The 26425-nt window shown below is 39.4% G+C and overlaps 2 protein-coding genes across 2 annotated transcripts; both read right to left on the bottom strand.

The window, feature by feature from the left end:
- Positions 1–1327: 1327 nt before the first annotated feature.
- cenpi (centromere protein I) lies at positions 1328–19464 on the bottom strand. Its single transcript, XM_034211837.1, has 20 exons — positions 19159–19464; positions 17866–18003; positions 17549–17667; positions 17082–17189; positions 14987–15035; positions 14820–14866; positions 14482–14571; positions 14242–14373; positions 12866–13003; positions 11148–11268; positions 10058–10149; positions 9798–9915; positions 9358–9422; positions 9063–9172; positions 7637–7772; positions 7211–7335; positions 6264–6312; positions 4441–4659; positions 3372–3413; positions 1328–2106 (listed from the first exon to the last, which is right to left on the bottom strand). Exons 1-20 carry the CDS (start codon positions 19376–19378, stop codon positions 1975–1977), a joined length of 2250 nt encoding a protein of 749 aa, XP_034067728.1. The 5' UTR covers positions 19379–19464; the 3' UTR covers positions 1328–1974.
- A 2227-nt stretch (positions 19465–21691) lies between these two features.
- On the bottom strand, positions 21692–24246 carry tmem35 (transmembrane protein 35). Its single transcript, XM_034211789.1, has 2 exons — positions 24019–24246; positions 21692–23139 (listed from the first exon to the last, which is right to left on the bottom strand). Exons 1-2 carry the CDS (start codon positions 24136–24138, stop codon positions 22774–22776), a joined length of 486 nt encoding a protein of 161 aa, XP_034067680.1. The 5' UTR covers positions 24139–24246; the 3' UTR covers positions 21692–22773.
- Between the last annotated feature and the right edge of the window lie 2179 nt (positions 24247–26425).

Raw genomic sequence — 26425 nt, 5'->3', positions numbered from 1 at the left:
CAGGAGTGAGCCAAAGGTGGTTAAAGAAGCACATTGTTACACTCCATTCCCTGATGGTGAGGGTAACCGGCTCCTATCTAAACATATTTCATGCGGTAAAACACTCACATAAATGAACAATGTTACCTTTCTCTCCCCGGGGCGAGGATTTGGCTCGGGTCGGACTGGCTCAGCTCAGTTGGATGTGCTGGAGCAGAGGCTGAAATAAGCTACTCCCGTGGATGCAGGCACTGGAGAAAGTGAGGAGAGCAGCGGCAGCAGCGCGGTACCGGCGGCTGTCTGACATCAGCGGGCTGCTCACTCACACATACATGAGTGCTCATCCGCCACCATCAGAGGGGATCATTTGAATCTCAATACATAATCTTCACCCCACAAAGAAAGGGTCGGGATGAAATACTATCCGGAAAACTTCCGAGGCTCCGGTGCGTTATGAGCGCTGCAGGAGGGAGGCTCTGAAGTCACTGCTCAGGGGAGGGAGGGCATCCAAAAAAAAATAATGTGGGGATGAGATTCAGTTCAGGGTTGAGAGCACATTTTGAAACACGTTTTTTTTTTTTACACCTCTGGAAACTTCAAGCCTATAAGGATAAATTAACCTTGAGTGTATTCTTTGGGCATGTTCTTACTGTTGTTATGAAGCATACAGACATAATAAATATTAACCCTTTCTAGTGTGGAGGATTTCTGTAAGATTATAAACAAGGACATAATTTAACGTACCCTTTTGACAGGTTTGCTAAGTGTACAGCTGAAATCATGAATGAGTGACAGAAAACTCATCAATGTTGATCATGGGTTTATTCGGTTAAATCAAGTAAAAAAAGGCTTAATATTTGCTGGCTTAACTTTTTCAAATGTTACATGATTTAAAATGGAATCATCTGAAATAGATTGAAGGTGGGTTGCTTGAATGAAACCAACATTTAAATATGTAACTATGGGCTCTTTAAAAAATATATTAAATGTCACTTTCTTACATAACATAAACACATCAATTAATCAAAACTAATAGTTAGTGGATTAACGGAGATATTGGTTGGTTGCAGACCTTTAGTGACTTTTGTTTTTTATTGTTGCCACAATGCAAATCACTTTGTGTATCTGGCAAACTGATTTCAATCAGAGTTATCGCAAGTAGCCAAGGAACCTTTAACCATCCAGGTGGGTTCCTTAATTAAAACAAAATGCTGTTTCCAGGTGGCAGCGCGTCTGACCGAAAAATACATAAGTAAACTTACCTATGTTACACACACTCAAGCAACTGATGCCTTTCAAAAGAGCAACAATTTAGGTTTTACATGAGGACACAAGACCAAGACATTTGTTAACTGTGACATGCTGCAGTGTAATGTTAAGAGACAACAGATTTTATTAGCTTCTAAAGTAAAAGTCTTGGACTGTTTTATTTTCAACAAGGTGCAAGAGAGTCAGGTTTAGCATACGACAAGCTGTACAAGAATAAAATACAAAAAAGCAAGCTAAAAAAAAAAATCATCCTTTGCTGGTTAAAGATCCGTGCCGACATTGAAGAAGAATGACTGTTTGTAACACGAAGAAAGAAAATGGAAAAATAATAATTTAAAGTTGTGTTACTCTTTAGCATCTTGTCTGCATGTAGATACATCAGTTGTCTATTTTCAGCAAGTGCGGATATTAATATTACCAATGATCCCCTTTCAGGTTATTTCATTTTCAACAAACATACCACCTTCCATGTTTAATGTGTATACACTGACTTCAAACCTAATCATCTGGCTAATGGGCGGCAGGGCTTTGTAGTCTATTATTGTCAACTGGACAGCATCGTCATTAAAATAACAAAACAAACACAGATACATATATGTACATAAACACTTTGCCAGAAGTAGCTCGCTTGAAGAGAAGATTAAGTATTTACAAGTCTTTTAAAAAAATATGGGTGAGTTGCGAGTGGTTGTTCTTCCTCTCCTTTGAGTTGAGCATCTTCCTCTGTTATGTGGACAGGCTGTCGCCCTGCTGCCCGTTGCCCTGCCTTGCCCTGATGTTGCTCTGAACAAAGAGTGCAAGGCCGTCATAACCCTGGCTGAACAAATACTCCAGGTACCAGCTCCATGGCTTGGAATGCTGAAACAGAGAAAGACACAGTCACAACCGAGACATCTGATGCTTTCTATGATCAAAGCAACCTCTGTTAACCTGTTAAGCCCTGAGCCTGTTTTTCAGGTTTCAGGCTTGAAAATGACATGCCCAGAACAAATGACCATATCTTCACTTCTAAAAAGGGGTAAATTAATCATCTTTTTTCTCAAAGCAATGATAAACCTGTGAGTTGGATGTAGAAGAGTCAGAATCAATATAGACCTTTTTATTTTAAAGTAAATTCAGATTGAAGATAGTAAAAAAATGTAAATGATAGTTTCCGTCCAAAAGAAAAACATTACTTCTAGTGAAAACCACCCGAATGATGGGATAGTAGACTAAAAGCTTTAGGAATCCAAACTATAACATATAATAAGTACCCTGTATCAAGATTGATGCAACACAAGTTAAATTTGACCTTTTTAGAGAGATTTAGAAGAAAAAAAACACTTCTGGGGCCATTTGGGTGAATTTTCCATATCTCTGGAACCCATCGGTCGATTTTGGTGATTGACACCTCTTTTTAACCGTTAGAGCCAATAGAATTGAGGGGGGGTTCCTAAATCCATCTAAAGTTTACATTACCATTGGTGAATGAGAGTGATGCGCAGCCAGCACGCCCAAAACCGGAAGCTGGGTTATAGCTCTCATACACTCTATATGAAAACTCAGTTTATTGACATACATATGATGATGGAATATCAGTAATCATTTCAAAGTGACACAGAGACATTGGATTAACCTTCAGCAGCGTTTTAATGCCCTTGAACACAACTTTTGATCAGAAAACAGCAAAGGTAAGACGTATTTGCCGTTTTGGCTCCGTAAAGTGAAGTTGTGTGTTGTCTTTAATGGCTTTCGCTGCCGCGGGTTTTGGTCGCACAGTGATGATACGTATACCAGTGGACTCTGTGGAATCTCAGCTTTCATATCATATCTAGTTTGTGAAGATCCGATGAAGTATAAAATATTTCTACCGTGAGTTATGTGCTAAGTGCGTTAGCACTCTTTCGCTTAATGCTAAATCAGAGGCTTGGCGTTAGACTTGTGTTTTGTTTCGGTAAAAATGGTTCATATCGTCAGGTAGCTGAGTTTCTTCCCGTTAAGTGGGTATGACACATTCATAGTTTGTTCAATGTTAAGAAGCCCTCAGACGCTGTTTCTTCCAAGATGTTGCACGGGGGCTCCCGGGCTTAACAGGTTAATGTCTAACATGAATGATGCAGAGATGAAGAGAAGACCACTCAAACCTTTATGGAATCGAGGTCGATGTCCTTTTTCCCGGGCCAACACTGAAAAAGAGAGAACATTATTATTCATTGTCAGCTCATCCTGTTAGATCTCAATATCGCTGCTGGATGTTGCAGCTGGACCAAACCAAAAAATGGTATGTTTATTATTAAACATGATGAAAACCACGTCTCATGCAGATCCCATTAATAATAAAATGTCCTTCTGTATTAATGCATCTTCTATGAAAGATACATTAATACTACATTTGTCTCCTTGTCTTACGTGCAAGTCCATTAACCAAACTGTACAGACGGGCTTGCTCGCTGATTTATCAACTGCCTCTTACCGTTTGAAAATAAGCAAGAGCTACATACATACACCACTAAATGTCTTCTACTGTATGTGTCATACAGTAGAAGACATTTAGTGGTGTGCAGTACACGGGATCTTGCTCAAATACATTTGAACCCCCGTCTAGACCAAAATCGATCAGGAGCCATTCACACTTAACATGTCTCACACAACAGGTCAGCGCTCATGCACTAGTCAACCCGAGTGTTATCCCATAAAACACTAGAACTTTACTACAGATTATAACATTTTATCATTTTTTTAATCCTTTCAATTAATAGCCTTATCATTTTTATCCTTATTTTCTTATGATGTGAATATCTTGTCCAATGTAATAACATGTTTTACCCTATCTTTCTATCTATCTGTTCATTTTTTGATTCTGTAATGATAATCCTTATTTTATTCCTTACATACATTTTCTAAATGTTTTGAAAAGTGGTATACAAATGCAATTTTCTTTAAAGTATTTTGTTAACCTTTTGGTTCAGTGAGAAATGATGAATGACTTGTGGGTCAATGATGATGGAAATATAGCTCAAGAGTTTTCACAAAAACTAAAGGAAAAATGAATAGAAAGTTTGGTTTGTTCTCTCTTTAAAACTAAAAAAGACGGAACAGGCTCATCGCTTCAGTGTCGCGTGAACTCTGTCGTTATGCAAGTGCTATGCTGACGTGCACTTGCGATCTGGACTAGTGGAAAGACACAGGAACTCCCAAACGGCCCACACTCACCTTCTGGTGGAAGTCGATTGCGTAGCTCATGAAGGCGGGGTGGTGGACGAGGTCGAAGCTCGTCCAGTATTGCGGAACGTTGCTCTTGAGCAGCAGCTCCTCTCCCAGCTGTACACCCATGCCTGGTTGGAACATTTTGGAGTTCCACAGGCAGTTGACCATGTAGACTGTGTAGTTGTTGAACTCATGGAAAGTCTGACGGCTGATATGAAAGGCTTGCTGAAAGAAACAGAATTGAAAAGGGAGTCACAAAATTATAAGAAAGAAGCAAAGGAAAGTGGAGAAAAAAAAGGAAACCAATCTCCATATCTGCAAGGTTTCACTTCTGATGTGTGTTGTGCTGATTCATTTGCATGCTATTTACCAAGTCCATTTTGTCCTAATAAAAAGTGCCTCATTTCCCATTTCCACAGGGAGCATGCTTGGCTGCCTGACATGTACTTGTAAATTCTCTGCCCGCAGTGGCAGATGTTTTAAAATCAACAACTTCTTAAGTCCTCATCTGGCAGGGTATTAAAAGGTACGCGCTGAAGGTGGAGGCATGTGAATGTAGACTGAGGGATGGAAAAATCTATAAAAGCAAATAGCATGTCACTTCTGAAAGGCACACCAGCTAAATGCCTCAAATGTAAATGCATTCTAGGGATTTTGCATGATTTGGGGAAATAATGGAATTGCGATTTTTCTGACAGATATTGCGATTGCGATTCAATTTGCGATAGATATAGATATAGATATATATATATATAATCTAAAAAGGACATCCACAGGAGTGTTTCCATAGAGAAAATACACACAGAGAAACAGAGACACACATATCATAATATTATGGTGGTGCGTTCACTGGTCGTAGGATATAGAAGCAGTTTCTTTTCCCTGTAGGATTTAATAAACAGAACTCTGCAGGACGCCTCGCAGACAGTAAGTAATCCATTAGAAACTTAAAGAGCGTGACGAGCCTTTAGAAACGAACCAGGCGAGCAATAAATACAGCGTGTGGACCAGGACAAAGTGCAACAGAAACACATAAAAATACCTTTACATGCATTAAAACAAGTAGTGCGTTATGGAATTGGTTATCTCACGGTGCCTTCGTGAACCCTTTTCATACGGCGTAACAGCCGCAAACGACTAACGTTAGACTGGGCTACGGGACCTTCACTTAACACATGTGGTGCTTTTTCAAGCGCCGATACAGGTTAGTGGTGTTTTCTCGGGATGTAGCGACAGGTCGTGCTCAACACCTGCTTTTGTTGCACATCTGTCGTCCTAAACCCAAAATATTTCCATACAACCGAAGTGCTGCTTTTCTTCGGGACTAAATTGTCCCAACGTTGCTTCTGGCTCGGCTGAAGCCATTTATCCACACCATGAATGTTGCTAGAAACGTCTTCACACATGGGCGTTTCACGTGCAGTGTTGTTGTTGGGCGTATGTGTAGTTACCTTGGGCCACTTCTGATTGGTTAACAATGGCTGGTACATGTGGAGCACAGCACTTCTGATTGGTGTGGATGACTGACCCACAAGAAAAACATTGAATCCGACGCGCTGTATAACGTGTATCCCAAATCGCAGGCTTTGCGATTTGCATCATTTCAAATTCCGATATGAAATCGATTAATCGCGCAGCCCTAATGCATTCACAAGAAATGCATTCAAAATCCATAGGTTGAGATAGCAGTTTGCTAATAGAAAATCTGTTCCCTTCACACTGCTTGGTGCACTGGACCAAACTTTACTCTTGCAGTACCCCTGCAATGCAAACCACATCATGTTTCATTTTCAGACATGCATTGCAAGAAGATAGGCGGGTTTTCTTACATCTGTGAGTTTTTCTTGAATCTTGGCTGATGTCAAGTTCACCTTGTACCTGAACAAAAAAAACAGAATCATGAAAAACCAGTGACCTCTGTGATTATTAATGCAACACAGTTTGTTCTCAATAGGCTGTCAAAATATAGAAAATACAATTATACTCCAATTTCACTTTGCCATGGCATTTTTTCGCTCAACTTTGACAGAATTACTGAAGCCGCCCTGGGGGGTAGTCAATTAACCAACACTGTAAGGATTTGTGTTATTAAAGCCTGAAGTTACAAATGGTGCTTGAGTTCTACATAAAAAGGGAGAAGAGGGCTTAAGTGCATTGCTTCTTAGACTCATAAATCATGCATGAAGATATACGTACAATTTATCCATTTGATTCCAGGTCTGTTCCATCATAAAACATGCATCAACATATGACATACTACATTAAGGGGGTTGCTAGTGTATGCATCGGGGCAAGTTGTAGCAGAAGTCTCTTTAGCATATGGAGTCAATCCCTGAAATGTTCAGGAACATTTGCTGCGAGGGGTCATGGTTGAATGGGAGAGGGAATTGATGTTTAGGGAAATCTGTACAACCAATTTCCAATCTCAAGGCCAAATAACCCTTCAGGGATAACACTGATACATCTGTGAGATTGCAGGAACAGGCTTCGAAGGGGTTATGACCGTTTGACAGTAGGGCTGTACCCCAATATTTGAATATCCGTTCTTGGAGTACTATTCGGGTTTCAATTTTGTTATTCACGAAACAAAAACGATTTGGATTTTATGGCAGTTGGCCATATGCTGCACAATCTATTCTAACCTTTTTATAGCATGTGTAACAAAACGAAAAATGTTCCTGTATGTGGTGAATGTCTGAATAGGGAGAATTATTAGGAGGTGCGTAAGAAGCTATCGTAGTAATGAACCGGGAACTGTCTGTGAAAGAGCCCCCACCTATACATGATGAAGGCCAGTCTGTCCACGCTAACCGGGTCAGTAGCAAACAGCGCTGGGTAAAAAACTCCAGGTGGGGGCATCACCACAAGGGGGAGCCCATACTTCAGAAACGTGTCACACACCTGGGGGAGGAGAGAAATATAGATTAAAACACACTTGGCATCCTTTTTCCAAATGATTGCTATGTTGGTGTTGCACATAAAAGCAGGAACTACAGTTTATTCCACTGCAACATCTCTGCCCCTTAAACAGATTCATGTGAAAACGGGCCTCTCGTGTCAAACTCTGCATATACATCTTTCTGGACAGTGAAACTCAAACATCCTAGTTTTAAAATGGTACCACTTAAGCCCAAACACCGGTTGCATTGTGGCTTTAAAAAAGGCACACCGCAGGTAAAAGCATCCGCATCTGTTCATGTACCATGGTATAGAAGTCGAGGATGAAGCTGAGGAGGAGAGAGTGGCATCCTTCTAGCTGCAGGCCACTAGAGGCAAGCCGACCCACAAAGTCAACTAGCCCCATCACTGAATCCTTGAACCCCGACAGAGTCATGTTGCTGTGACAGAGGGCAGAGCAGAGAGTCAGACACGCAATTTGAGCAGAATGAAGTGAAAGCTGGACTGGCAGTCAGCTGATTTACCCTTGGAACTCTACACTTACATTTAATCAGTGACTCAGGTCTCTGTGAGAACAGGAGAAAGCTCCCAACTCAAGTATTACAATACAAAGGACACACTGAATCAAGAGTGATGTTGGGAAAGTGTTCGGATATACACCATTAATTATTCCTACATCTAATCAGTGAGTCGTACTCTGTCAAAATACCAGAGGTGAGTTTGGAAATGGCAGTGAATAAAGAATAGATCCCTACACTTATTGGATCATTTGTTGTGGGATTAGACATTTGAGGACTCGATACTGATGCCCAGGTATTTAAACAGAACTGACACCAACTCAGCACCTTTGTTTGAAAGCTTGAAAATCATTAAACTGGTTATTAGTGCTGTTATTGTCTGAAAACAAATTTAAATGAAAGGATTTGGTGGATAAATGAGCTCAAACCCAAAAGAAAAAACATGTTAATACTTCTTTCTGCATATTTTGCTTTTGTTGCTAGTGTATGAGATTGCTCAAATAAAGATAGAAACTGTAAAGAACAGTGTAGAGTTTCAGTTGGGGCTGTGCAATTAATCATATTTTAATCTCGATTACGATTTTGGCTTGCAACGATTATGAAAACAACGTAATTTAAATAAAACGATTATTTTTTTAATTATTTTTATTGGTTTTTCAGTTTAATTATATTTAAAGTTCAGGGTAATCAACTGTTAAAAACACACTGTTCACATTAATTTTTTTCAATAAATGGATGTTTTCAAAGTAAATGGATAATCGTTTTTAATAATCGTGATATCAATTATTGACCAAAAATAATCGAGATTATGATTTTTGCCATAATCGAGCAGCCATAGTTTCAGTCATGATTTGATCTGGTAGAGTAGAAAATGTGACATAATGCTTGCCTAGACGAAAATGGGTACATAAACCTGAACACCTACAGAAAGGAGTGTTTTGCTTATATTACTTTTTTTATTTTATTGCATTTCCTCATCCCTAGTGGGGATGTAACAATTACACTAAACCACAGTAAATAAAACTAACTTCAATAGTTGTATAGCATCTGTGAGGACGGATTAGATGTGATAATGCATTTCTTGGCTCTCCAGTAAAGGCTAAACAAGCTATAACCCTAATGCTCTGAAGTAAATACACAAAGTGTTTTATGTCTATTACTTGTTTATGCTCGGGGCATAAACAAGAAGCGGGAAGTAGATATGAGACTCACATGGAGGTGTGGCTGTTGCGGCTGATGTCCAAGTCGTCTTCCAGAGCGTACACCGAGTGCCAGATCAGCCACTTCAACAGCATGTTGTTCAGACACTCGATCAGTCCACACTGCACACACATGGAGAGGAACAGCATTAAGCTTACAGTTGTTTTACCACAGGCTAATAAAGGACCCATCATGAAAAATGCAAGACAAACAGTATTGCATCTTCTCCATTTAATTTACAGGTTTAGATATTTCTAGCACAGTAGAAGGAGTATACACTTGTTGTGCCTCAGGGAGGAAAACCCACCTTGAAAAACACGGATGATGTGAAGAAGAGCTGCATGAGGGGCTTGAAGAGAAGCCGTTCAATTTCTGAAACAAGGAGACACAAGGTTACAGTTGTACCAGCTGCTATACCTCAATGCAATTCCTAAGAAATGGCACAAATATCATGGCCTTGCCAACGTAGAATCTTTTATTCAAGTGGAGGGCAATGCAGGATTGTGTGCGTTGACATTGATAGACACAAAAATAGTTCACCAACACTTCATTTTCACATAGCTAGGTAAGTATACTGGTCAAAAAGAAAATTACATCCACTGTTCTTCCATCACTGCAGGTTTCCATTATCCAACTTCCTTGCATTGAACACTAGTTCATGGACTCTGTATTCTAAACATAATTAGGGACAACAAAACAGTGTGGAAACCAGGCAATAATGTGAAGAAGATCACATGGAAAACTCACGAGAACTTGGAATAACCGGAATGTTGCTTAGTAGGCCGAGGATCTGTGGGCGGAGGAGAGAACCGTCCCAAACATTGAGAAATTTGTAGAGAAAAGCCTCGGAACTGGAAAACCCCTCCTGGTGGAAATGTGACGGTAAAACATTGTGAAATCATTGCTTGATGTTTTACAGTGCAGCGTCAGCTTCATGAGGGTGCAGGATAATGAATATTGAATGACAGGTGTGGGGTAACTATCAGGCCCTAAAATGTGAGACTCACCTGGAGAAAGTGTTGTGTGGACAGCAACTTGTTCAAAAACTGCAGAGATTCTTCTGAATTCTGGGAGGCTCCATCGCCACAGAACAACAATTCTAAACAAAGACAGCAAGATAAAGTGTTTTTAGTAGGGATGCTCCGATCGCCTATTTTGGGGCCGATCGCCGGAATCAGTATCGGCCGATCCGATCGAGTGGGCGGGGCCTATGGGGATCTTCCATTTAAAGTGATGTTTAAAACTTAGTTAATGGGGCTCATTCACTGGCGCTTCCACAAACAACAACCAACATAATTATTACATTCAAATGAAGTACATTATTCAAGTTTACATTCACTTTGGATAATAACACGGAGAAATGAGCGGAAGCGCTCTTTTCCTCTCTCTCTCTCCGCCTGTCAGTATCGTCTCATGCAGCTCACTGATCCAGTAATGAGTGACCCGACAGTGAAGAATTAATATATTTATAACTAGTTTAGCTAGTTCCAGAGGTAGATCAAATACCACTGTGTGTTAGGTCTAACCCTTAGTGTGTGTTTTGCTCCGCTCACCGGTCCGTCACAGCGGGTGGAGCTGCAGGATTTCTGCTTCACACACGTTGCATACCGCTATTTTATTGTCATTTTCGGACACCTTAAAATACTGCCAGACCGGTGAAGCCATTTTGGCGAGCTTGTTTTGCCGCGCACAGAGAACAGTGTCGTGTATTTTACGTCATGTGATCGGCTCTCACGATCGGCCTTTATATAGAGCACCGATCGATCGGCAGAGAGTGAATATCGGCCGATATCGATCGGAGCGTCCCTAGTTTTTAGTATGGAAAAAGACAAGGGGATTGAAAGAAAACAGCAGAGGAATACATACTTGACGTGCATTCACTTAGTAAAGCACCCAGTCTCCGTTTAAACTCTTTTAAACCCCTCTCTGACAGAATCCTTTTGTCATCTAGGTAATGCGTTTTGGTTCAACTCGAGGTTAGCTTGGCTTTGGACAAATCTTCCTGATAGAAGATGTCACAACAAGTCTGGTAGTTGCTCGCTAACCCCAACCCGCCCTCCCACATCCCCGCCCTCCCACATCCCCGCTCCCCCTTACCTTCGTGGAGAGCGTAGCCGAGCCAGAAGTTGAGGCGTAGCAGAGCAGACTCATCCTGAACACAGTCCAGGTACTGCAGGGCCAGACTGGAGCCCAGCAGAGAGCCCATCTGAGCGGGCAGCTGGTGGGGGGGGGAAGCAGGAAACATGCAATCAATTATAACTGAGAGTAGGCTGAATCATTTGGAAACATTTCTTACTCCATTTAGTTTTGATTGATTCTTTTTGCATTATTCTCATTTTCAGTGAGGAATATCTTAATATGAACATGGTGGGACTTTGCAAAGAAATCTCTAAAGTACTGCAATACTACATTCAGAATGGTGTTAATACAGATATTTCCCCTTACAAAATATTGTACCTCCTGTTTGCATTGCATTTGTCCAAGTTCTATATGGGTGAAATGCATTTTTCAGCCATTATTGTGAGGCTAGAATAATCAAAACATTAAAAACAAAAAAGATATGAAAAACATAAATCATATTACCTAAACACAATAACTATAAAACCAGCCATTGTATGAAAACAGAAACACATAAAATCTTGCTCAAGTCCCTGCTATCAGTTCTAAAATTAATCTGTTTACCTTCTTTAAAAAACACTCATGTCCTTGATTTTATTGAGTGGGCCACCTATAAGCTACTGAGCTAATTCTTCAGTATCCAGTAATCCCCATAATACCAGCACTACGACATTTCTGCCATCACACTGGATAGTTGATACAGTCTCTTATTGTGTATGAACAGCTGCCTCAAAATATGGGGGCCCTTATCTGTGTAGTAAATGAATATGAATGGGGAAAGGACAGACTGACGGGACACAGCTCAGCTATAACTATGCAGCAACAATGACATTAAACTAAGAAAGCACCATTCTGCTTTTGATAACAAGAGTGCAGGCAGAGAGGAGAATAATCAATGATCCTTTGTCACTGTCTTTGCTAAATAGTTTTACGTGTGTGATTGACTGTGCTTATCTCTCTTTTCTAATGTATGGGGAAAAGTAGAGCTTTCTTAGCGATAAACAAAGTTGATGCTATCACTGTACAAAAGCCTTATTGCTTATTGTTGGCTTTGTGGTCTGTGAAAGCGGTGGATTTATGTAGCATGACGCATAAAAGTCAGCGAGTCATTTCAAATGACTTATATTAGTTTATCAGGTCACTGAATCTGCAGGGCAAATAGACATTTAAAGAGGGCCATTTTTAAATGACCATTTGCTATGAAACTTTGTCCAATGCATTACTCAGATCCCAGTTATTTTGCTTTCATTACTATAGGAGAGATAAACCGTGCTATCTGCAAAAAGAACAATGGCCTGTTTAAAAAAATAAATAAAAAAGATAAGCGCTTTGTCTTTTAGGTTATAATCTGATAAACAAATGACAGCCCTAGGCAACCTCTGCTGTGGTTTCTCTAGGACAAAGATGCTGGTGGTATGCTCGAACAGTTATAACAGTAACACAGCACCACCCTCTGGCTGTGAGGATACATCACAATGTATAAATAGACTGGTTTCACATCCTAAGGACACACTGGCATACGTTGAATTCTGCTGCTTATCTTCTGAACTGTTCCCAGTCCAGAAGTTTTGGGACAGCGAAACCGTGTAAGCTGAGTTAGAAAGGAGCCGAAAGAGTGAAAGACTGAGAAGGAGCAAGACAATAAGGGGCAGAGGTGGAACCCAAAAGAAGCCAGAGATTCTTCGCAGCAGGAGTACCTCTATATGGTCCATATTTTCCAGGAGCTCAGCAACAGATTGGATCTGCACCAGAGGGACCAGCCTCCTTCTCGTCTCCGTCTGAGGTTCTTTATTTACTACAGATCTCAATACCGGTATTTCCAGGTGGTGGCGTTTCTAAAAAATAAAGCACAGTGAGACAAGGAAATAAATAAAGGCAAGCCTGGGATAAAATGATTGTCTTATTTACTAAAATGCATTAATAAAAAGCTTAAGTCAGGATAAGCAAATCAAATTATAAAGAAATGTATATCATACACTTTTTACTCAAATCTTATTGCTTTTCAAGCATTTAAAAAAGAGGAATTTTTTAAGCTTTTCAAAGCTGTGGTACATAACATATTTTGTATACAGTACATCAGTGGCGATCCGCCAGGGCCCTCTAAGATATTCTGCAAAATAATATTTAAAAACATTTTTTAAAGTCTGTGAAGACAGGAGCTGACTGGTGGTCCTGCTGTAAATTCACAGAGGGCCCGCTATAGTAACTGAACGAGAGAGTAATGTCAAATGACAGTACAATTGACCAATCATATCTTCCCTCTAAATGGGTGGGCTTTATTATCGCGGACTTTATGATAAGTTGCGCCCGCTGGGAAGTTTATGCATGTGTTATAACAAAGGGTCAAGATTTCCATAGCAACAACAACTTCAGCAGCGAAAACTCTCCTTCAAAATAAAAGCATGTCCATACAAAATAGGAAGCCAAGCCAAATTATACTAAAGACATATATACAACTGCAACGAAAGTAACAAACACAATGCAATATCCTTTTCAATTTCAAAGAACACAAATTGGGTTATTTACAAGTGTTGTTTTGTGTGGTAGAGGGTCGCTGTCATTGATGCGTTTTGCACATGGTTTTGCACCCCGGGCCGTTGTTTTGATATTCCGCTGAAGTATACACTGTGATGTAATAACTCTTTTTTTTTCTTTTTTCGAGGGAAGAGGGGGTCAGAAGGCCTAGGTATAAAAGTCACGGCTCGCCACTGCAGTACATACACTCAGGGGCAACGTTATTAGTTACAATCTAGTAAAATGTACTTTTGCTGATGTCTATAATCAGTTTTCAGTCCGAGGTGTTATTGATATGTTTAGCAATAGCATTAGGGTCGTAGTTAGTGCAATATGTATATTCTCTCCCCCTTAAATAAAGACATCTCAATATAAGTAAGTCAAGTCAGTAATAAACTGAATTTAAATGTAAAATGAAATGTAAATATTCCCAACAATTCCAACATATACTGAACATTATAAACTTTGAAGTGTAGAATGTATGGCATTGGGAAGCAGCAGCAGTAACTGTAGTGTAGCAGGAGTGATTGCATCTGACAATGTGGAAAGGCTCCCATACCCGTTTCCTGCGGTTGGTCCCATCTTTCGATGCAGAGGCCAGGCTGATGCTGGAGGCAACCTGGGAACCGTTCCTCTTCTGGACGGCAAACAAAGCTGATTTCCAGGGCATATTGTGGTTCTTAAACACACTCTGTAAGATAACAGAAAACATAGAGTTTCATTGGGGCTTTAGAGATGATGGCCGCAGACGTTATTATACGCACATAATGAGCATCACATGCTTGTTCCATGTACAAACCTTAGATTGCGATGGGATGGAGAACGTCACCAGTTCAGGGCAAAACACCTTGTAAAGGGACAGTAGGTTCAGCAGGAACGGCTGCCTTCCCTGAGGAAATGATATCAACACACTCAATATGGCACATCTTTGTTCTCGACATTTTTATATTTGATTGATGGTTCCTGATAATGTGGAATCGAACAATAACCAACTCTATTGAAAGGGTAAATGTTTGTACTGAGCAAAAGACAATTCCTGGGATTTCTTATTAACATAGTTTCCTACTTAGTTAGCTAATAAATATGTAGCTTTTTTATAAGTAGCTTTAGATGGCATTAGATCAGCAGAGTGTTTACCAGTTTAGACTGTAGCTCCAGTAGCTTCCTCACTCTGAAGACTCGCACTACAAGAGAAAAAAAAACATTATTTTTTACAATACAGTGAAACAGAAAAGAGGAAATAGCAGAGTACTTGTGAAACAATAGCAGTACAGACTTTTCAGGTGTGAACATGTGAGACTTACCAATTTGCTTTGAGGTCAAAAGGTACAGCAGATGGCAGATGAAAGGACACTGAAATAATGTGACAAAATATCAACTTTACATCTTGGAAGTTCTTCAGTGGAAACAATATCACATTACAGTGCTGCATTCATTTACTTACACTGGTAAGAAGACAGTAGTTCAGTTTTGAACAAACAGGACATTACATTCATCACAAATGATGATTGTAATGTCGGCCTTAGCCAGATAAACGCATTATCTGTCTAGTCAGGCAGAAATTAACCTTTATTTATCTCGCCAAGACTGTTTCCTGAACAAGGAAGAGTATTCATAAACAGTGACGCGCTTGTCATTTCAACATTTGTTTAAAAATCACCATGACAAATAAGATTAGTGAACCTAAATTCGGGGCTCAAAGATGTGTGTGCACTAGAGATGTTAAGATTCACCGATTCGCATCGGTGCACCGGCATAAACGTTCAAGATGCGAGTGCACCGGTTGAAAGAGTGCACATCGGCTACAGTTTGGGTTGAACCGGGTTGAACTCGCGATGCATCGATTGCGTAGCGTCTTTGCATCGGTAAAAAAACGATTCATTCATATAAAATCCCCTCATCTTGTCAACGCTCAGCAGAGACGATCTTTGATATTTGCTTTGCCACTACGGAGGCCGAGAGTCTCAGTTATCAACACACACGGAAGTTGAGGAGAAAGAGAAACACAGCGCACCGAAAAATACCTACAAATCAAACGTTTGGCAACACTTCGGATTGTTCAAGAAAGACGGTGTAATAGTCCTTTATGCTATATAGTTGACCGCAGGTCATGGAGAGTAATAAGGTATCCGTAGACCTTTGTATGAGGTATCTTTATTACTTAACAGGTCTACAGCCATGATACATAGATCCGTCCTAGATGCGGGCTTGCATACACACAGTATCACTCCGCAGCCGCACCCCATGTAGTAGAACCTTTATTTATCCAGGAAAATCAATTAAGAACAAATTCTTATTTACAATGATGACCTGACAGGAGGCAAAGGCTTCCTGAGGGGATGGGGTTTGGGAGGAAAAATAAATAAAAAGACAGACTCCGGGCACTACAGAACCCAGGAGACAACACAAACACATAGAGCAAAGATGACAGGCATAGCAGTTAAACATATAAAAACTCTAAAACAATATTGTAACGTCCTGATGGTATATGTGCGCGGCACTATATACTACAGACGGTCAACTTGAAAAATCGCTCGCAAATTGTAAACGATGCCGTGCCGCTTTAAAGTACACAAGTAGTACGAGGAACTTAGCGACGCACATAAAGAGGCGACATGGGGTCTGCGGCTGAAAAGAGAAACCTGAAAGTTAGACATGAGTTCAATCACTCAGTGAGGTGTTCTGTCAGAGAGAGTGGTGTTTAGTTTACAGCAGCCTGTGACGGCCAATAATAGTTTAAATGTCTTCCTTACTGTAAGCAGTTATGAAAGAGCTGTTTGTGAAAGGTTCTTTGTATTCTTTATTGTTCCCATAGAACCCACTGCTTTCTGCTCACTGGTGAGTTAGCCTATGAATGAGTGTTAAGCACATCAGGCTGGCAGCTGTATGGGCATTGCACTATGGTAGCTGTTATATTGTTAATCATGGGCAATGCATCCTTACATTGTTTAACTATGAGGTGTTATAACATTGTACTGTACTCTGGAGAGCTTTTAAAGGTAAAAAAATAAACGGCATGATGGGATGTGCAGTACCAAATATGTAAAGCACTTTTTTGTTAATGTATGATTTGCTGCATATGAGGAATAAAACAAAATCCTCTGTCGTACCATATTGAAATATCATTATTTTTGCATCGTGTTGAATCGCATCGTATCGCACCGAATCGCATAATGTTGAATCAAATCGTATCGAACTGTATCGCAACAGGGGTGAATCGTATCGTATCGTATCGCCTGGTGTTTCAAATGCATCGTTAATGTATCGTATCGTGGCAACGTATCGAGATGCGCATCGCATCGGCCTCAGTGATGGAGATGCACATCCCTAGTGTGCACGTGTACAATTTCCCTTTGGTGCCATCTGACTATAAAGAGCAAACATAATCATCACACATACCAGATTTTCCTCTGAGACGAAGCTGAAGATGAAGCCATAGATAGCTCGAAGCTGGTCTTTTGCATCAATCATGTCAAAGACGGTCAACACCCACTTTATGAAAAGAACCTGAAAGTTGTGAATGCAACGTAAACATACAAATGGGTTAACTGGGGTGCAACTCAAGAACAATACATACATTATTAACATACATTAAATGTAACTCTCTTATCTCAAATTATCATTTTCTTTTTAGCAGAACCTCTTTTTTCAATTGACAAAATTGTTATATTGTTAGAAAGACACACGAGAGCAATAGTTTTAAATCACATCCTTTTGATTAGAGATAGTTCATGGCATAACCTTAGTAGTTGTAAAATTGATGTTATTCTTTGAGGGTAAAGGTGTGTATGTTCGACCAACATACTTCTAAATTACTCATACAGCAAACTGGTGACAAGAATCTAGACAAATCCAATTGCACTTACTTGTGTGCTGACAGGTATTTTGCCAACTCCGAGCCAGGACACACCGCGAACAACAGCCTCCTGTGGCACCACGGTGACGGGTATAAGACACTTCAGCACCCGGGGACAAAGGCTATGTCCTACACAAATAAATTCACAGAAACAAGTCAGTTAAAAGAAGCACATCTTAATACTGACAGTAACACTTGTACACTAATCTCTTTTGCACAGGTGTACCTATACTTTTGGGAAGATCAAATTGTGTGCCATAACTTCAGGTTCTGGTTAACAATTGGTGTTTACAATAAACCTTATCTGCTGCAAAGTGAATGTCTTACCCATACGGAGGCTCATGGCAAACTCCAGCATAATAGAGATGGCCTCTGGTGAAAGTCCATTTCTGTAGGCCACCTGCTCCACCAGGACCAGGTTCCTCTCCACCTCATCGTTACCACTGACAGGAGTACCTGCTTCAACTACAGGATGGAGGAAAAACATCCCATCAGTGTGTGTAAGCATATTTAAAAATAATCACAACAGTTTCAAACATACAAGAGGTAATGTCAACAAGTATTTACCTGAGACAATCGGTTATTTTAATTGATTACTAGAACATTAAAACTGCTAGATATAACAGTTTAGCAGAGCTTAAAATCCATCACATAATATTTTGGAATGTTCTTAATTGACTGTTGAGCATTACATAAAACAGTCTGTAGTGTTGTCATCTAGAAAACAAATCCTGGAACTATTTTAACATTAATAATCACAGTGATATTTTTTTAGTGAAAAGGCAGGAAATATGTATTCCAATTATTCCCAAAAAAAAATGGAGCAAACTATCTGAAGGCCGTCTTGCACGAACAAATTGTGTAAGCCACTCTGGTACAATGTTATAGAAACAGGAGTCACAAATAGCATTGTGTTTTAATTTCTAGTTGTCTGTTTTTGGTTTTAATTTAATTAATTAATTCAAGAGTATAAGTAAGTATTAATAATTAAGATACTCCTCTGCATCATTTACACTGTGGATCTGAAGAATATTGTCAATATTCTTATCTCAAGATCTTAGTTGTAAATGGCAGTAACATTGTAGAGTGCAATAATAATAATTAGGTCAGATAAGTCTTATTTGGAAGCAAACCCCTAACAAAAGTCTGTGTCCCATATTAAGTATACAACAGATTACATCACCAAACACCGAGTTTCTCCTCTGCAATCAAGCTTTTAACAGTATTTTCAATAAGTACTCAGATCCTTTACAAGTACAAATAGTATGGTCTTAAAAACAATCCACTACAAGTAAAAGTCCTGATTTCAAAATTGTACTCGAGTAAAAGAACAAGGCAGCAGAGTATAAATATGCGTTAGCATAACATTGAAATATTCAAGTAAAGTACAAGTAGCCTCCCTTCTCCACTGATTTGGGAGCTAATAAGTAACTATGCAAGCAACATTAGCTTTCAGTAAAGTTACACCCAAAAAGCAACAAGAAAGTAACTTAGCCTAAAGTTATCCTGGACTATTTGTATGCATCGTACTAGAACTTAAACGGCAAGGGTTAACGTATTTATCTTGAGTAGATCGGTAACAATAAAAGCACCATCTCCTATCGTTGAGTTGAGTCCTACCGTTGTAGAAATACTGCAGGGCCAGAACAGACGGGTCCTCCGCCTCGTTCTTTCTCCTTTCCTTTTCTGCGACTCTCAAACTTCTGTTGCTGGTCCGGCTGGACATAGACTGGTCGGTTAGAGACGGTAGACCCGAATCCGGATGCCCTGACAAGTTTAACTGTGCTGCCATTTCTACATTGCTAAAATATTCAAAACACTCCGTCAAACACAGACACATTCAAACACATTCAAACCTTTACAATTCAAACACAACTCAAACTCCGCGCGACCGTTTGGTCTGCGCTTGCTCAGTAGGTTTTTGTATATCTTCGTTGTGTTTATTGGCAGTTGGCAAACCAACTTGTAGGTGCATTACCGCCACCAACTGGAGTGTGGACTATGCAGAACACAATAAAATAAAATAAAATAAAGAACCATGCCAATCTTTTTCAAGCGGGCAATGCCTTGGCATAGCTCTTGTATGCCCTTTTCTGAAAGGATAATGTACAAAGATACCGTTAAATATTGTAGATTTACAATTGTAATTGTAAACACATTTAAATATTTCACATCTTATCTCCTACTGTCTGTCATTGCATACGTTGCGCATTGCCCCCTCACTCAAATTCAGTTCATCTACAATAATGGGGCCCCCACTATTGTAGATGAACTGAATTTGATGAAGGCTTATGGCAATGTATGATGTCTGTTTAATTGTATTTTTTCTATAATTTGTTCTGAATTTTGCATTTAAAAAAAAACCCGCCACTGATGTCGTTTTAAAGATGTGTCGCCCCTCGGGGGCCCCCTACTGGTCTGGGGCCCCAAGCAGTTGCCTGCCATGCCTGTCGGCAAGCGGCGGCGATGTATACAAGGCAGGTGTGAACGCACCCTTGACTATGAAAAATACGCAACTAGAAAGACTACAAATCCCAGAATCCCGGTCCCGAATGCTGGCTCTTATGGAACCGACTAACTCCCCTTGTGTGTATGTACAGCTCTCAACATGCCCAGACTTTTAGTGATTTTCACCTCTTTTAATACTTTTCGCCACATTCTGAAAGAAAGAAGTGAAATGTGCCAACGTGACGGCCGTTTTGGTGTGCGGTGCGAGATGGGAGATGTAGTTCATTGAGCGGTTTCACCAAAAAAAAGTGTTACTTCACAGTTTTACGACACATTTTTATTTTTTTGACTTTCAAAATTATCTTTTAAATTGATAAACATCATAAACACATTCGTGGCACAATTCAAACGCGATCGAAAGATAATCGTTCTCTCTCCATTGACTTCAATACATACTTTTTCCGAAATAAGGTCCCATGGAGCTCCCCCGGAAGTTCTCTTTTGTGGTTCATCTGGGTTCATTTGGTGTCTCATGAGAGGAGGCTGAAAACTGGTCAGTATTCAACATTAAAGAACATTATAATTACGCTACGCACCGCTTCACAGAAATGTTTGATAGCCTGATCACATAGGCCTACCGCTTTTATCGAATACGTTTGTGACTTGGCGTAGGCGATTTAATGTGTTGTCATAAACTGAAATATGGCATTTAACATATTTAGCAGCAGCACTGCTGTGTAGAAACACTGTCCCAGGTAAATAACTCACGGGATCATCTTTGGCCCCCTCTCACCATCAGCACTTTTCATAGGTGAGGTGAATATGAACACTTTCCAAAATAATTGTTTTTGTAAATGTTGATTTTTCTTTGCTGTGCGAGCATCACAACGAACATATATAATGTATTGTCAAATATAAGTATTTCAAGATCATAACATCAAATAATTTCCTTGGTCTATGAAATATCAGAAATAAGTTCCCAGAGAACAGGCTAAAATAATCAAAATTATTGTTTAACAGTCCAAACCCCAAAATAATTATATTTACTATTTCAGAAAACAAACCAAAATAGTCAACAAATATTAACATTTGAGAACCCTGATCCAAATAATTTTCTGTCCATTGACTAACTAATCTTACCTGAAAACCAGGTCCAATTAATAAAAAAATTGTATCAAAGACATTCAGGGTACAATCTCTTATAAAATGTGCTCAGTGCTTCATTAAGTTTTATGTTTTTATGTTGCTAAAGCTGTTATGCAAATACCAGAGTGACTTTCCAGGCAAGAGGCATAACAGAAGGACCCCTGTGTCTCTTTGTCCCCTCATCCGGTCGGTCTACAGTGCATGGTCCTTTTATGCCCATGTAGGATTATAATTAAAGAAGTTTTCCTGTGTTGAAAATGGCACCGAATGTATCACATTTTCATCTCATTATTTTCTTTTTTCTTAGCTACATTAGTTTATACAAGTTAAGTTAAGATCATAAAAGTGAAAAACCTGTAATGCATTACATACAGTATAATAAGTAACACCTATGATATAGGACAGAGAGACAAGCACTGCACATCTGGCCCGTAAAACGGATGTAGCTTATGTGCTGATTTGATGGCTTTATCTTGACAGGGACAGACTTAAGGTACAGTATATAACATAACTTGACTAAAACAAATTCAAGGGAGTTAATAAAGCAAACACTATTTAGTAAATCTCACCTCCAATTCTTTATTTTAAGTATATCATTTACAGAAATATTGTGAATCTCGAAATTAACTGACAGGATTTTCCATTGAGATTTAATTCCTAAAGCAGATCTGTAATATGAATTTTTGAGTTTATATTTTTGAAACAGAAAAAGTATAGCCAAACTAATCAGAAGTTGTCTTTTAAAGAAACAGATAATATGCTTAAGACTTGAACTGTGAATTACAAAAAAGGTAAAATTACATTTTTAACAGGCAACAATACTTTTTTGATTGAGTTATGTTTTGCTGTGCACGCTAGCAGAAGACACCCTAGCTAGCAAATGCTGTACTTTCCAGCTAAACAACTTTACTGTGGTAACTGAACTGAAAGGACAAAAATAATATTCTGCCATTTTCACTTTAGGAGAAAGGGTGACATGCGCACTTCTACAAAAATGTACTGAGATGAGATGAACAAGGCTGTATTCATTTTTTCTTTCCAGAATTGTGTTCTGGTAACACTACACCAAAATATGATGTGGATATGTCGTACTAGTTGATGTATAATCAGTACAAAATTGTTTCAAAAGTGCTCATATTGGTTAATGTTTATACTCTTGACCAAATGAAACATGCTTTAGACATTATTGAAATTCATAAATGATTAGTCTCTCCTACCTACAGTAAAAAAAGAAGCTACAAAGATTCTTACATGGAAAAACAGCATTCTCAAATCATTTTGACATAACATAAATGAAATCATTTAAAAACAAAATACATTTAACACAGTGTAGGACTGAAATAAATAGAGGAAATTGATTCACTATTTAGACAATGAGCTGATCTCATGAGAGTTTCCACAGGTATGATTGTCCACGGTCATGTTGAGGATTAACGGATCAGGAGTTCTCAGTTTCACAGTGAGAGTGCAGAGGAGTAGGTGAGAGTTATCAGTCCGCCAGCTGGATGGGACAGGAGATGATGTGAGGGGATTTATTAGTGGAAGTGACTGATTCCTTCAACATTTTAATGACTCTCCATCAAACAATAGGGACGCACCAAATTCCCTTTTATTGTGGATTTGACGAAGTAGAAGAGCATCTTAAGACTGCTTGACCTTGTTCTTTTCCTGGTCATTTATTTGCTGTTCCTCTCGGCTGTCCTCTCTCTCTGGTCGGTCGTCACTTTGGCGGGCAATAAGAAGTCGGCAGGTGAGCAGAATACCAAAGACTAGAGCGTGGGCGTACCGTTTCAGGGGGTCTCCTACTAGCTGGTGGAAGAACAGGACAGCGAGCATGACCAGCAGCAGCAGGAAGTTGGCCACATCCTTTGGACGGCCCGGTACGAGGGTAAGCACCACACCACAGCCCACCTCCAGAGAGCCAATGATCTTACGAAGCAGGACCGAGCTGATGCCAATCTTTTTCAAGCCGGGCAATGCCTTGGCATAGCTCTTGTATGCCCTTTTCTGAAAGGATAATGTACAAAGATACCGTTAAATATCTCTAACATTACACAAAGGTCATACAAATGCACAGGGACTTCTTTTAGTGAGGCTATTTAAAATGATGGTTGCACGATTACTATTTGACCTATTTCTACCCAGTTAAAGAAAACCAATAAACACATGAATTCAAACTTATCGTATGAGCGTATGAGTTTTGATTTAGCATGAAACCTAATGCATGACAGCTAGCATCTTGCACACAGGCTATTTCAACATCAGCACCAGTGGGTGCCTCTCACAGAATTTGCTAGAAATCAGCCGCCATTGCTCTTTAGCTGTTGCTCTTCATATAAAGCGAGAAGCTCAGCAGCAACAACCTACTACGCTATAAAGATCAAGGTATACTTTAGAAATGTGTTGATTTTCCTGTATACATGTTTGCACCGTGCAATATCATTATATCATGAATTAATACGGTGGAGTCTATCGTCCATTATTGATCCCTGTTTTACCGTTTACTATCTTATGATAGACACACTTGCTATTGTTTTATTTACCCACACCGATTCAAGGATGCTGTCTGTTTCATTACCAACATACATGAAGGGTTTTCTAGAACACAGAGGCCTAATATAGCCAATGTGCTAACTGTGTTACTGACGTTAAAGACAATACTGTTTCAGCAGGTCTGAACATTTTAAATACAGGATGATCTTTGGGAAAATTTAACAATGGTCACATTGTCAGAACATAGTCAGATTAGAAGAGCCCACCAATACCGAAAAGATTAACTGTCCGTATCTTTGATTATTTAGGTCAGCATCTCCTCACATTATTTGAGCCTGAGAGCGTTTCGCACAGAACAATAGCCTGAACCCCCACACATCACTGTTTACTCACCATTTCACTGTATGCATCTTTGCTTAGCCTCGGAGTGAGCTTAATGGTTCCCATGAAGACGAAAAATAAACCTAAAGCAAAAGAAAGGGCCACAATAGTAACTGTCCTTGGTGAGGCCATCTTTGCCCACCGTTAGTGCAGCAGGCGCTTCCCACAGTGAAATGAATGATAGTCCGTTTCCCGGTGAAGATGCACCAGGGGGATGGGCTTCTCTGGCTGAATGACAAAGATGGCGTCGCGCTGGTCCCCTTTCTCTGCGTCGCATACAGGAGCAGGAGAGAACTGACGGGAGCTTGTACAGAGTGATGATAAATAACCAAGTGCAATTACTCTAGTACAATGTTGAGGTACTTGTACTTCATATCTACCATCCAGACATAAGAGTGTATCTCATCTTGTTCTTGGTTCGCCAAAAATAATGTTAAATATCTCTTGTGCACTCTTGTTTCCATTCAGTAGGCTATGACAAGGAAACATGTTAGTATGCCTATAAGGCTGACAGCTTTAATTTAGAGCATTGCAAAACGCTTATTTGGATACAGTAAATGTCTACCTTGTGAAATATATGCTATATTATCAACACCTCATGATTTTAATCTCATAAATGATTTGGTATTCAAGTTTTTATACCAAATAGCCCTACTTGATTGTGCTCCATAGTTTCTGAGGTATAGGCTACAGCCATTTTCTTTTCATACCACATTTAGGCCCATGCTGATGCTTTGATGGTTTAATAATGTTAGCACAATAGATATGCCACACAGTAGACATTATTATTTTCAAGAATATCCCATACACTGCCCAATCATTTCTAGAAAGTGTTCAATACCCATAAAAAATATATTCCACTAACAATGACAATTTATAAATGTATAGGCTACAAACAAAACATCCATTAACATTTTGGCCAGGTACTCAATTTCATTTTTAAATTGAAAACATTTATACATTGTTCTTTCAGTTTTTATCTTACATTTTTTCATTTTATTTTATTTATTAGGGCCTGAGCACGGAGCGCTAGGACCCAACGGCGTCCTAGCACGAAGTGCGAGAAACCTATTGTTATTGGTGGAATTATTATTTTTCTGCTGGCGTTTCCTGTTTTTGAGGCCTTTAGGACGCTGACAAAGTTGTATAATTTTGCACGGACGCCAGGACTGGTGAAAAATACAATATTCTGGAGTCAATGGGTTAAATATTCCAACGTGCTCGCTAGCGCCACCTATGAAAAACCCATTTCGGAATAAATGTACAAAGTCGCACAGTAACTCCAAATGACCTGCATTTTGCACACATATCCGGGTGGACCTGCTCTACAAGTAATCATCTTGGAACCCTAAGCTCCGCCTATATTTTTATATTTTTAATTTAAATTAGCATAATGTTCAAAACAGTTAAATATTCACTTAAATTTCAATTTTCAGTTTTTCAACACCAAACTTCGTATACAGCATCGGTGGAGGGTCAGACACATTACCCTCGGAGATGAGTATGTTCAAACGATAAATATTTCCGCCATGAATTAAAAGGTACTCGCAAAAAGGCGGGGCTTAGAAAGAAATGCTCATAACTCATCAATAATATATCCAAACATCACAGATTTTGATAAATAGGTTCAGTCTGTCTTGAGGAATAGGCTTACCAAATAATTTTCATTTAGGAATATAGGGGGCGCCAAAAACACCACCAATTTATAACTCAAGAGCGGATGGACGAATTATTATTTATTTTTTTACACATACTCTCGGGGTGACTACGAACTCAGAATTAAAGTGTCGCAATAAATGCAGAATGTGGGCGTGGCCTATACATTTTTTTTAAATGAGCTTCGGACGCAAAACTTGGGACACACGTCAGAGCCCAGGACCTTTTCGAGAATGTAAAAAAAAACGTAAATTTTCAAAAAAACTGCTCACTAGCGCCCCCTATTGTGTGGTAGTCACATATAGTTTCTCAGAACTTCACGAATTTTGGCACAAACATTCCTCATGGAATTGCGGACATATTTGTACATACATTCCATTAGCCCCGCCCCCCAAAAAGTTGGCCATTTTGAAATATGTGCGTTTTTTATGCATTTTAAGCACATTCTTGCGCACTCCTCCTAGGGGAATGATCGGAAAAATTCAAATCCAGCACAAGTTCAGCCCCTATCCAATATGATGCTAAATTGAGAAGAACATTTTTTATAGCTCAATCGTGGAGGTCGTAAGCTAACAGCGAATACACCATTTATTACGATTTACATGTCACAAATTACTCCAAATTACTCCAAACTACTCGCGTATACTTTTTCCAATATTCACGAAACGCTGTATACATATTGCTATTATGATTGCACACATATTTCAAATTGGACATTTTAAGGACATTTCTGCAAACTCCTCATAGGGGAATGATCGGAACA

Source organism: Gymnodraco acuticeps, unplaced genomic scaffold (genome assembly GCF_902827175.1).
Source record: "Gymnodraco acuticeps unplaced genomic scaffold, fGymAcu1.1, whole genome shotgun sequence".
NCBI lineage: Eukaryota > Metazoa > Chordata > Actinopteri > Perciformes > Bathydraconidae > Gymnodraco > Gymnodraco acuticeps.
Note: the sequence above shows the minus strand (reverse complement) of the source record. Positions and strands in the feature narration are given on the sequence as shown.